The 13,464-nt window shown below is 37.0% G+C and overlaps 1 protein-coding gene across 4 annotated transcripts in view; it reads right to left on the bottom strand.

Moving 5' to 3' along the window:
- ANKRD28 (ankyrin repeat domain 28) overlaps nucleotides 1–13,464 on the bottom strand; it is a gene marked incomplete at its 5' end in the record, with an annotated part of 86,820 nt that overhangs the window by 15,671 nt on the left and 57,685 nt on the right. For all 4 annotated transcript variants that reach the window (XM_083376119.1, XM_083376117.1, XM_083376116.1 and 1 more), the window contains 6 exons: nucleotides 2,811–2,898; nucleotides 4,111–4,312; nucleotides 4,609–4,683; nucleotides 5,312–5,338; nucleotides 6,353–6,464; nucleotides 8,292–8,432. In XM_083376119.1, the coding sequence (XP_083232245.1) occupies nucleotides 2,811–2,898; nucleotides 4,111–4,312; nucleotides 4,609–4,683; nucleotides 5,312–5,338; nucleotides 6,353–6,464; nucleotides 8,292–8,432 (645 nt within the window). The remainder of the gene's footprint in view (nucleotides 1–2,810; nucleotides 2,899–4,110; nucleotides 4,313–4,608; nucleotides 4,684–5,311; nucleotides 5,339–6,352; nucleotides 6,465–8,291; nucleotides 8,433–13,464) is intronic.

Raw genomic sequence — 13,464 nt, 5'->3', positions numbered from 1 at the left:
TTTTTCCCAAACAACTCAATTTTGGTTTCATCTGTCCACAGTATATTTTGCCAGTAGTGCTGTGGAACATCCAGGTGCTCTTTTGCAAACTTCAAGCGTGCTGCAATATTTTTTTTGGACAGCAATGGCTTCCTCCGTGGTGTCCTCCCATGTACTCCATTCTTGTTTAATGTTTTCCTTATTGTAGATGTGTCAACAAAAATGTTAGCATGTGCCAGAGATTTCTGTAGGTCTTTAGCTGACACTCTAGGATTCTATTATGCACTGTGCTCTTGCAGTCATTTTTACAGGACAACCACGCCTAGGGAGAGTAGCATCAGTGCTAAACTTTCTCCATTTGTAGACAGTCTGTCTTACCGTGGACACATGAACATCAAGGCTTTTGGAGATACTTTTGTAACCCTTTCCAGCTTCATGCAAGTCAACAATTCTTGATCGTAGGTCTTCTGAGAGCTCTTTTCTGAGAGGCATGGTTCACATCAGACAGTGCTTCTTGAGACCAGTAAACCCAAAACAGGTGTGTTTTTAAAGGGCAGGACAGCTGTCAGCAACACATCCAATATCATCACACTGATTGGAGTCAAGGTTGGCTCACTCGTGGCTCCAATTAGCTCTTGGAGAAGTCATTAGGCTAGGGCAGGGGTAGACAACCTCGGCTCTTTTATGACTCATGGGCTTCAACTCCCAGAATTCCTGAGTCAGCATAGCTGACTCAGGAATTCTGGGAGTTGAAGTCCATGAGTCATAAAAGAGCCGAGGTTGCCTACCCCTGGGCTAGGGGTTCACATACTTTTTCCACCCTGCACTGTGAATGTTTCCATCTTATGTTCAATTAAAACATGACAACAGCTAATGTTTGTGTAGTATTATTTTAAGCAGACTGTGTTTTTCTATTGTTATGACTTACATGACGTTTAGAGCGCATTTTATGGCCAATTCATGCAAAACTCCACGTAATCCCAAAGGGTTCACATACTTTTTCTTGCAAATGTATACATGACAGCTGTTGACTCTTAAAATGTGGGGGGTTAAAAAGTTATTGTTGAATGTACATATGGTGAATGAAACACTAGGCAAGTTAATCTTCTAAAGTCTACCATGTTCTGCAGTTGCTGAGTGCTGTAGAAAGGACAGTTTAGAGATGTTGCTTTATTGCCAGTTATTTGGATCACTCAAAGATAGTCAAGGAAATTAGCAGGATCCTTAGGTCATCTGCCTTTGCTTAACTTTTTAGCTAATTAAGGTATCCTAAGAAGTGAAACGTAAATGTTGAAATAAGGCAGTTCTGCCTGAAATTAAAGAGGTAGTAGTGTATTCTCTTTTCATGACACAACCATTGGCCCCAGTAGTTCTCAACATTTATGTCTAATCTCCAACCTTTCCTTTTTAGGCCAGGCTGTTGAAAAGATAAATGAACTGTAACCTTAAAGGATCTGGAAGAGAGCATGTGGATCCTTTTCAATTGTAATTTAAGGCTTGGATAGCATACAGAGAAACTAATGATTGCACTTTTGACTTCCTGCAGGAAGCAGGATAGAAGTGCTGCAACTATCCAGTTTTTCTTTGCTCTTTTAATACAATCGTGTGTTTATCTGGAACTGACTAAAAGGTTTAAGAATGGGGGGCATAATGCTGCAATAGTTCTTATGCTTTGTATACAGTCAGTTCCAATTGGTGTTTGCAGGAAAAAAGAGGCTGAGCTTTAGATCTCTGATTTGTGGAATATCATAGGTGATTGTTTTGCAGCTTCTTGTTTAAGGTCTAGATGAGATCAACCATCAACAGAGGGTTGGGTCTTATCATTATGCTGATAATATTCAGCTATATATCTTGACCCTGGGTCTACTAAGTCATGCTGTTGAGATCTTATCTATCCCGGTGCCTGAAAACTTTTGGGATCTGAATGGGAGGAACAGGTTTAAAGCAATCTATGACAAAACTCAGTGGCAGTAAGTTCCCAATTCCTTTAATATCATGGATTTTTCATCTTTAGTTCTAAATGGAGTTGCACTTTGACAGAACTGGTGTGTGATTTTGCGCTCTTCCTTAACTTGTAGCTCCTGCTCAATTAGCAGGTGATATCAGCCCCATTAGGTAAACTAATAAATCAATTCCACAGGAAGGTTAAAGCTGCTTTTATTGAGAGTCGCTATGATTACAGAATTTTGAAAAATCTGATTATGTTGTATATTAGTCAGAACTTACAGTTTAGTGAATTAGATAGGTGTCTGTGTGACGTGCTTCCAAACTTTATCTGATTGTTGTGGATTTAAAATATATTTTACTCCTTACAATATATGCCTTACAAAATAAAAAATATTTTACTCCTTGGCAATGGAGCTGGTGTAATTCCATCAAGGAATTCTTCCTTACTCTGAATAAGGATAGCTATGGCCAGAAAGGCCTTTATACTGAATCCTCTCTTCCACCAATTGTAGCTTTTCCTGGACTGGAGTCCCTTGTCACAGCTATTAGTGCATGAGTCATTTCTGTATCGACAATGGAACATTCTTGATGACTTTTAAGCTAAACGTGCCTTCTCATAGTAGTTGTTATAATTTAGGAGACTCTTACTGAAGCCACCTCAAACTTCGCCACAAAAAGGCAGTATATAATCAGAATAATAATTATGTTCTGTAATTTATATTACATTATGTAATAATATATAATGTGTAACATATAACAACTCATACTAATATATACATTAAAAATGTTATGATACACCTTTTAGTTACATTACATAGTTATCTGCAATGGATAATCCCACTGTGCAACTTGCCTCACTTTAGATACAATTATTTGAAACTTACTGTCCATTTCCATCTTGAATGTCCACAGCATTCTGTGGTTCTGCATTTCCAATTAACAACCGCAAGCATTCTGAATGACCATTTGTAGCTGCAAAATACCATCAACAAATAGTTATCATAACCAGTAATTAAGAACAAGTCCATTTTGAAGAGTTACTTCTACTTCTGTAACTTAGAAATTTTATAACAAGTTGAATATCTAAAATATATAGCCATAAAAAACCTTGATCTAAAAACTATTTAAGATGTGAAGGCTACCACACTGATACATCAGTTGTTTTATGAAAATTCTGAATTTTCATGCTGAAATTAATGGATCTGAATATATCTGTATTCAATCTGCTATATGTAAATATTTTTTTAATTATGTAATCCTTTGAAATGTATTCCTTAATAAAGAACTTCCTTATTTAATATGCTCTGGTTTCCAGTATGCTTCTATGTGTGATTCAAAATATTAGTTACCACCTACAAAGCTAAAATGGCATAGAAATAAGTTATTTGAGCACCTGCCTATTTCCTATGATTTCTGCCAATAGAAACTGATCGAGCTGGTTAAAAAATGCCATCTACTGGGAGCCAGGGATTATGCCTTCTATAATGATACCAGTGTTCTACAATGAAGCCCCCTAAGATCCACATAACTCCTACCTTGATGGAGTTCCTGAAGACCTTAAAGGTCTGACTGTTCTCCTAGGGCTTGGATGAGGTATTTGTGAAAAATTTTGCTGGATGTATTTTATACATTTTTTTGCCAAGTAGACAGATTATCATCTTTTTAATATATTTTATATTGTGCTTTTATCTTGCTTTTGTTATATTGTAAGGTGCCCCGATTCAAATCAGTGAAATAAAATTAAATAAATTTCTTTTAAACATAGAATTATGTGACCGTAGTATAAATTAGCAGGATTTCCTATATATACAAGAACAGTTTACTCTTATGCATTTTTGAGAGAAAAGTATATTACAAATGTATTTTATTTTGCACTCAAGGCAAAGACAAATATTATTATTTTAAATATTTTAAAATGTTCAAAACATTTTAAACTGAAATTCTTGTATAGTGCTGTAAACAATACAGTAAGATTTTCTGCATATAGGCTTACAAATACACACACACACCCCTACATGAAGGAGGAGGAGGAGGAGGAGGAGATGAAAATTATACTAAGCCACAAATGCCTAAAACATTTCTACAATGCACCTGCTGGAATGAAAACAGTTCAGTCAAAGGAGGGGCCATAAACATGCTTCCATCTGCAAAATAATCTTCCACTATGATATAAAAACTATTTACCAGCAGCATGTATTGGTGTTCTCTTTATAACGTAGTCTTTTACCAAGATAGAGGCTCCCTGATTAATGAGTACATCCACACATTCAACATGTCCCTTAAAAGCTGCAAGATCCAAAGGTGTTCTTCCATTATTGTTCCGGACATCAAGATCCAACAAAGACTGCACTAATACTTCCAAAGCTTGATGATGTCCATGATATGCCTAAACAAAAAAATAGATAAAAAGACATTGCCCATACCTTAGATCAGATATGTCAAACTTATAATGTCATGTGACGTCGCACAATGTATTGGGACGGTTTTGCCATTGCTGGCAACTGGGTGGGTGCGGCTTCTGGATGATGCGTCTGGCCCGCAGGCAGGCAGTTTGACACCCCTGTCTTAGATGTTAGCAAAGGCAAATAATTACTGAATTCTAAATATTAAATCAGATAGATATTAGCTTTACATAGCTTTACATAATCCTACATTGAATATTGGATAAATCTGAGTACTTACAGCTAAATGCAATGGACTAATTGGTGCTCTGTTGTCTGAATCATTCAGCATGTCAGACCCTGATGTTTCCATTAACTAAATAAAAATACAGTTAATAATGCAATCAATTTAACATAAATACCTATTATTCCATCTTAATTAACAGATAAGTAATATCAAGGCTTAGTTTGTAAAATACAAATATCTTTGCTAAAAAATAATAATCCAAACATTATATGACAAATAGATGACTAGATAAGCGAGTGGGTGGGTAGATGACTGGTGTTTCTAGCTACCAGGGGAATAATAATCTTAAATGCTTTGGATTCTATTGTAAAAAGCTGCTAGTTGGATGACAGCGTACAAACATAGCGCCTTTCCGCATCTCTTTATAGCACAGGTCTGCAACCCGCGGCTCCGGAGCCGCATGCTCCGGTTCCGGTTCCGAGTGGCTCTTTCACTGTTTCAGGCTGCTGACCCCTGCTTTATAGCAACAATGTATTTTCACAGTATTGGACAAGTACCTTTCCCAGCAACCAGAAAAATTGAAAGCTGTTTCGAAAGGCTGGAGACAGATACATATGAATGAATGTGCAGTCTGAAAAACTTTTAATAGAATTATACATTATACTGTTTAATGAAGTATTTCTGATTTCTCAATCTGATTTCAATATTTCAGAATATTTATAATAAAGATTTCCAGAGCTAAGATTCTTGTACTTACAACATCTAAAGGTGTTTCATTGGCAATCTGTAATGAAATCAATTTTAATACCAGTTAAGTCTAAATGTTACAAGATAAGTTTTTCTAACAACTTAGAATTAAGCAAGAAAGTCTTTGCTTAATCAATCATTCATTGAGCAACCACCCAAAATTACAATAACACTGAATAAATGGTAATTATGAACTGTCCTTGAAGTTAAGAGTACTTCTCAAACCACTTGCAAATAAATTTAATAAATATTGTACATGCAGTTATTTTCATATACATTTTAAATTAGTATCTGCTTGCTTTTAAAAAAAGAAAAATACAGTTATAGTTATACCCAAGCAGTACAAATCCATGTATAACTATAACTGTATTTTTCTTTTTAAAAGCAAGCAGATTCTAATTTAAAATGTATATGAAAATAGCTGCATGTACAATATTTATTTATTATATTTATTTGCTGCTTATCTCATTGTGGAGCTACTCTAAGTGGCTTCCAACAGTAAAAACAGAAAAAAAGAAGTGTAAGTTGCAAAATAATGAAACAATACAATAAACAATGAAAATTGAATAATGAGATTAAAAGATGGGCAGGGGGAATCAGGGAATGTAGGGGAGAGGCGGGGTTTGCTATTAATCTAGTAGTCACCTCCACTAGTATCAAGTATGATACTGTCTACTATAGTAATTTCATCAAATCTTTAATATGATGACTTTCTTGAAAGAAAACATTCAAACATGACTGAAATTGGGCTTCATGCTGCATAACATTCAAATTAAATTATTACATGATACCAAGGAAATAGCACAGAATGACCAAAGACTTAATACAGTATAATAATCTGGAATCCATTTGAACAGATGTATAATAAAGATTTCCAAATTTTGCTTAACTTTCCAAAACTCAATGTTAAACTTCTATTTTCTTTACTAATTTAATTATCCATTTTTTTCTTCTGAACTTTAAAAATAATTTATCAAAATTTACTTCTAAAACGGAGTTGTCCTTCAATGATTATTTATTTCTAAGCATAATTTACATTTATTTCTCCTACCAATTCAAGGCATAAACGATGCCCATAAGCAGCAGCATAATGAACGGCATTGTAACCTTGTTTATCTCGAATCCCTGGGTTTGCATCATTTCGAAGTAAGTATTTCAGGCACCTAAATAAAATAAATAGAATTTTAATATAATTATTCAAAAGGAAGGGATAGGCTAACATGAAATAGTCACTTTTGAATCTTCTCCCATGCCCACATGATGGTATTATGAAATATAGAAAAGACTTATATTGCTGAGGATGTAACCAGTCCGACCTAGAGTAGCATTTTCTTTCAAGTTTTCTATGTCTGTGAAGGGATTATATACTGAAGCTTATTTTCTTATGTATAATACTATGTCCCTGCATTCTAAAAGATCTAATCTAATGTTTTCAAGTTTGAAAACTACTGATTTAATCAATCACAATTATCAACAATATTGCAAATAATTTGTTCCTGTAAATGTAATATTCTTTTAATTTAAATAATGTGTATGTATTTGTCATCAACAGGAATCAATGTTCTTTGCACATTTAGCAGTCACAATATGGAAATCTATAAACAAGTAGCTTTTGATGACTTAGTTAATCTACATTTTAAAAAAATATTGGAAACTGCTGCAGTAGAATTAAGAACAAACAAATGAGACTTTGCTTCTACCTTGTTTTCTGTTATTGGAAAGTTTGAGCAGGATAACTGCATTGGTAAAAAAAGCTATACTATATCATTATTATCTGATTACATAACTATATAAATAATATTTGTTTATGCTGAGAATCATAGAAGCTATTGATTAGCACAATTTGAGAGGGTTGAGTAAGATCTGTGTTTCAATTACAATTTTGTATATTTTACAATACAAGTCTTAACAAAAAAAATTAATTAATCAACATGGAATGTTTTTTTCTTAATATATCATATACTTCAATAATAGGAATTGGTTTTTCTTTGATAACACATAAATGCTTCATAATCACACAGTTTAAATATGCAGGAGACTTAACACTATTATAATAGGCTGCTCTCTTTAAAAGTACTTTTTTAAATATAAAGTAATCTGTAAAATTGAAACTCAACATTAAGAAAACGAAGATCATGGCATCCGGCCCTCTCAATTCTTGGCAAATACATGGGGAAGAAATGGAGGTAGTGACAGATTTTATTGTCCTGGGCTCTAAGATCACTGCAGATGGGGACTGTAGCCAAGAAATTAAAAGACGCTTGCTCCTGGGGAGGAGAGGCTATGGCAAATCTAGACAGCACACTAAAAAGCAGAGACATCACCCTGCCAACAAAAGTGCGTATAGTCAAAGCTATGGTCTTCCCAGTTGCAATGTATGGCTGTGAAAGTTGGACCATAAGAAAGGCTGAGTGCCAAAGAATTGAGGCCTTTGAACTATGGTGCTGGAGAAGACTCCTGTGAGTCCCTTGGACTGCAAGGCATTCAAACCGGTCAGTCCTAGAGGAGATCAACCCTGACTGCTCTTTAGAAGGCCAGATCCTGAAGTTGAAACTCAAATACTTTGGCCACCTAATGAGAAGGAAAGACTCAATGGAGAAGAGCCTAATGCTGGGAAAAATTGAGGGCAATAGAAGAAGGGGACAACAGAGAATGAGGTGGCTGGATGGAGTCACTGAAGCAGTAGGTGTGAGCTTAAATGGACTCCAGTACATGGTAGAGGACAGGAAGGCCTGGAGGAATGTTGCCCATGGAGTCGCAATGGGTCGGACACAACTTCGCAACTCACAACAACAAATCTGTCAAAAAACCTGTTTGGAAGAGAAGTATTACTGTATTGCAGCATGCAAATATTAAACATAATGTTAAATATTTATAGCAAAACATATTTCTTTTTAGCCAAAAGAAAGTTCAGATGTGAATCAGGTTTATGTCCAAGTGAGAAGCTATAGTAATGAAGTTTGTGATTTCAAAAAGAACGCCATACTTACTTTCCATCAGTGTCTGATGCAGCTGCATAATGTAGTGGTGTACAACCTCTTTCATCAAGGTCATTTACACTAGCTCCAGAACCCACAAGGGCAAACAGACACTTGTAATTACAATTGGCAGCGGCATAGTGGAGTGGAGTTCTGTAGTATATAGATATACATATATTTTAAAAAGCACAGACGTGTGTATAATTATATACTTAAAAAATTACCTCTGAGGCACAACTATCTAATAAATATTCTCTTCCAATTCTTATTTTCTGGATGTTTCTTACATAGAAAGCATTTTAATCAAATACATTTTTACATCATTTAGTCCTATTTAATTCCTACAATGGAATTCTTTATTGAGTGCAGTGTAAGAGCCATGGTGGTGCAGTGGTTAGAATGCAGTAGTGCAGGTTAACTCACTGCTCACTTCAGGAGTTTGAGTCTGAGTGGCTTGATTCAGCCTTCTATCCTTCTGAGGTTGGTAAAATGGGGACCCAGATTGTTGGCAGTAATATGCTGATTCAGTAAACCACTTAGAGATGGTTGTAAAGCACTGTGAAGTTGTATATAAGTCTAACTGCTATTACAACAACAACAAAAAAGTTGGAAGGGACCTTGGAGATCATCTAGGCAGGTTGTTCCACTGGTTAATTGTTTTAACTGTCAGGAAATTTTTCCTTAGTTCTACAGTAGGTTGCTTCTCTCTTTGATTAGTTTCCATCCTTTGCTTCTTGTCCTGCCTTCAGATGCTTTGGAGAATAGCTTGGCTCCCTCATCTTTGTGGCAGCCCCTGAGATATTGGAACATCCCTCATACTTCTCTTCATTAAACTAGACATACAAAATTCCAGCAACTGTTCCTTATGTTTTAGCCTCCAGTCCCCTAATCATCTTTGTTGCTCTTCTCTGTACTCTTTCTAGAGTCTCAACATCTTTTTTACATCGTGGTGACCAAAACTGGATGCAGTATTCCATGTGTGGCCTTACCAAGGCATTGTAAAGTGGAGTTAACAATCCACGTGATCTTGATTCTATCCCTCTGATAATGCAACCCAGGTATTAAGGTTAGGCTGATAGGTCTGTAGTTTCCTGGATCCATTTTTTTCCCTTTTTTGAAGATGGGAACAAATCAGCTCTTTTCCAGTCCTCTGGTAGTTCTCCAGTGGTCCAGGATCTTTGAAAGATATAGCTCAGTGGTTCTGAGATCCTATCTGCCAGTTCCTTCAGAACCTTGGGGTGCGGTCCATCTGGTCCTGGTGATTTGAACTCGTCTAGGATGGACAGGTGCTCACTTAACTTTTTCTTGCCTATCTTGTGTTTCTAATCTGTTTTTAACGGTACTGTTTTTGATAGGTTGGATTGTTTTTTCCCTTTGTGTAAATATGGATGCAAAAAACAACTTGAGTAGTTCTGCTTTCTCCCTGTTGCTTGTCAACTTCTTGCTACATTCTCCTACTGATGGACAAATAATTTCCTTAACTTTTTTCTTGTTTTTTGCATGTTGAAAGAAGCTTTTTTTTTGTTATTTTTGTTATTGTTATTTTTGTTGCAAGTTCATTTTGAGCCTTAGCTTTCCTCACTTCATCTTTGCAGGCTCAGGCTATTTACTGATATTTTGCCTTAGTTATGTACCGCTCTTTCCACTTTTTATACTTGTCCTCTTTGCCTTTCAATTTATCAGAGAGTTCTTTATGCAGCCATGCTGCTTTCTTTTGAGAGCTGTTATTTTTCTTCTTCGTTATTATATACATATATCATTTATATACACAGCTTAAATACTGTTATAATCTACTTTTCATGGATCTACATATAGAGAACACAGCCAGTATGTAGTACAAAGATTTCATTTACTTTCACAATGAGCTGAATTGTTGTGATCACTACTGATATACTTTACTTTGGAATCTAATGCCATAAAGTACAATTCAATCAGAAACATTTTAATGTAAAAAAGGACACCTCACCTGGGCTGCAGAGGGTGTAATCAATTTGATCAAACAAAAGTTTAAATTACATCCTTATCAGCAAGTATACATGTCAATAATTAATTTTTTCATAATTATTGTTCTCAACCTCTCCTTTAAGTCCTTTATTAACAGTCTCAGTGATTATAGACCAGTGGCACTCACCCCTATTATCATGAAGCGTTTTGAAAAACTGGTCCTCAGGCACATTGTCTCCTGCCTCCCATAACACTTGACAGTCACCAGTTTGCATACAGAGCAAAAAGATCCACAGAGGATGTCATAGCTATCACTCTCCATACTGCTCTGACTCATCTGGAGCAGCGAGGGATGTTCTTTGTGGATTTTAGATCAGCATTTAACATAATTCTTCCATACACACTGGTGCCTAAACTTGTCAATATCGGACTTTCAGTCTACTTTTGGATTATGAACTTCCTGTCTGGCCGCTCTCAGAGGGATAGATTAGGCAACTATATCTCTTCAGGCCTTATTAATACGGGCTCCCCATAGGGCTGTGTGTTCAGTCCCCAACTTTACACCCTCTACACTTATGACTGCACCCCCACTCATCTCAGCAATATTATTGTTTAATTTGTAGATGATACAACAGTGGTGGGGCTTATCTCCAAGGGGGATTAGTCTGCCTACCGGGAGTGGTTGCTCTTGTGGTGCAGAGACAATAATTTGGTTCTCAACACAACTAAGACCAAGGAGCTTATAGACTATTACAGGAGGAATAGATCAGACATTCAGTCCCTGATCATCAGAGGAGACTGTGTGGAGTGAGTGGCAAGCTTTAGGTTTCTGGGTGTTACCATAAAGGAGGACTGGATCTGGAGAGCTCATTATAGAATTGGTTAAGAATGCCCAGCAGAGATTATATTTCTCGAGACTTCTCAGGAAACAACTGAATGAAAAACTGCTGGTGACCTTCTACCATTGCTCCATAGAGAGCATTCTAACCTATTGCATTTGTGTGTGGTTTGTTTATTGCACAGTAGCAGATAGAAAAGCACTCTATAGGATCATTACCATCGCCCAGAGGATTATTAGCTGCTGTTTTCTTCTCCCCCACCCCAGACGAATTGTACAGTTCCCGTTGTCTTAGAAAAGCTCAAAATATTCTTAAAGACTCATCTCATCCCAGACATTCTTTTTTTGAACTATTACCATCCGGCAGACGGTATGGAATAATAAAAACAAAGACAAATAGGTTGAAAAATAATTTTTATCCCAGAGCTGTAACCATTAAAAGAGCCTTGGTGGAGCAGTGGGCTAATGCCTCCTTAAGTAACACCAGCTGCCTGCAATTAGTGCAGGTTCGCATCCCACCAGGCTCAAGGTTGACTCAGCCTTCCATCCTTCCAAGGTAGATAAAATGAGGACCCAGATTGTTGGGGGCAATAAGCTGACTTTGTAATAATGCCGCTTGGGGTGTGTGTGAAAGCCTTAATAAGCAGGCATATACATAGAATGAAGGCTACTGCTAAGCTTGTAAGCCGCCCTGAGTCTTCGGAGAAGGGCGGGATATAAATGGAATTTAAAAAAAAATATTGAAGTCCAAAACGCTTGGTAAGCACTCAGTGGGAGAATCTGAAGTAGGGTTGGGATAAGCTTGCATGAAACTGCCTTTTTTAGAATTAGTGTGCATGGTGGTTACTAAATGGCTAGGAAAGGGGGCTAGCAATTCCCTGTTGGGAATTAGCAAGGCATTCATTTATTCTCGCCACCCTCCCTTCGCGGGGCTCAAACGTGATGATCATGGGAACTGAGAGTCGACATTCAAGCTTTGGCTATCAGACAGTTAAGTTAATAGCAAAGCTGTTAAGTGAATGTGGCTTCCGTGTTGACTTTGCTTGCTATAAGGCTGAAAAAGATGATCATATGATCCTGGGGCACTGCCACCATCATAAATACATGCTAGTTACCAAGCACCCAAATTCTGATCTGTGACCATGGGGATGCTGCAATGGTTATAAGTGTAAAAAACAGTCATTACACTTTCAGTGCCATTGTAACTTCAAATGGTCACTAGACAAATGGTTGTAAGTCAAACAGTACTTATAAGTACATTTCTACATATATCATTATTCAAATAACTAAAATTAGAATCAGGCACACTAAATCAGGTTCAAATAATTAGAACATTGCCAGAGAGGATATGGGAGGAATGTGTTTTGTTTAAACTTCAAACATTTACTTTTATTTGCTCTTTGTTGTTGAAGTTATCACCATATTTAGATTGAAATAGCTCTTTAAGAACTTCAGAAAGAAGATTATAGATGCCCAGGAGTCTGAAAAGGAATTTTAAAACATTCAAGCTTTGGCTATCAGACAGCACGTGGCCTGAAATCCCAACCTAAGAACCTTGTGGACTACACGTCCCCTAATTCCCCTCCTTCCGGGCACCTGACGGGCTGCGTTGTCAAGCACCCCGTTTCTACCTTGGATTTGTAATCTCCTGGCCGGCCAAGGTGGCCAGGCCTCAACCGCGGAAGGAAACTACTCTTCCCAGAATGCCCTGTAACCATATTAAAACCACTGTATAGTGCAACATTGAAGTGCAATATTAGGGGCAGTGCAATGATGAATAGAATGTGAAGGATTTGCACATATAATGAATGTCCTTATTTATGGTTTTTACTTGTGTGTAGTGTGCACTGTAGACAGCACTTAATTTCATTGTGAGTTACACAAAGACAATATATTCTATTCTATATAGTATTTGTTTGAACAATTATGACAATATATTATTCTAAAGTTTCAAAATTACTAAGTTATTAAGCACCAATTAATGTTGTTTTAGTGTTTCCCATTACATTTGGATATTTACACTGCTCTAGGAGGTACACTAGCTGTCAGTGGGCCTCTGGTTGTTATTCAAAATATTACCGTATTTTTTGGACCATAAGATGCACTTTTTTCCCCCCAAAGTGGGGGGGAAAACAAGGGTGCGTCTTATGGTCCGAAGGTGATCCGTATGGCCAGCCCCAACCTCTGCAAGTGAAAGCAAGGGAGATTGCAATTGGCTCCTGCAATCTCCCTGCGGCCCGGCTTTCTCTTGCAGAAGGCAGACTGCCTGATCTCACGCTCCTACAATCTCCTTCGCTCGGTTTCAGCTTCTCTTGCTACAAGAGAAAGCAGGCTGAAACAAAGCTCGTTTCAGCCTGCTTTCTCTTGTAGCAAGAGAAACTGAAACCGAGCGGAGGAGAATGC

Source organism: Vipera ursinii (assembly GCF_947247035.1).
Source record: "Vipera ursinii genome assembly, chromosome: Z".
Classification (NCBI taxonomy): domain Eukaryota; kingdom Metazoa; phylum Chordata; class Lepidosauria; order Squamata; family Viperidae; genus Vipera; species Vipera ursinii.
This window is presented reverse-complemented; position numbering and strand designations above follow the sequence as displayed.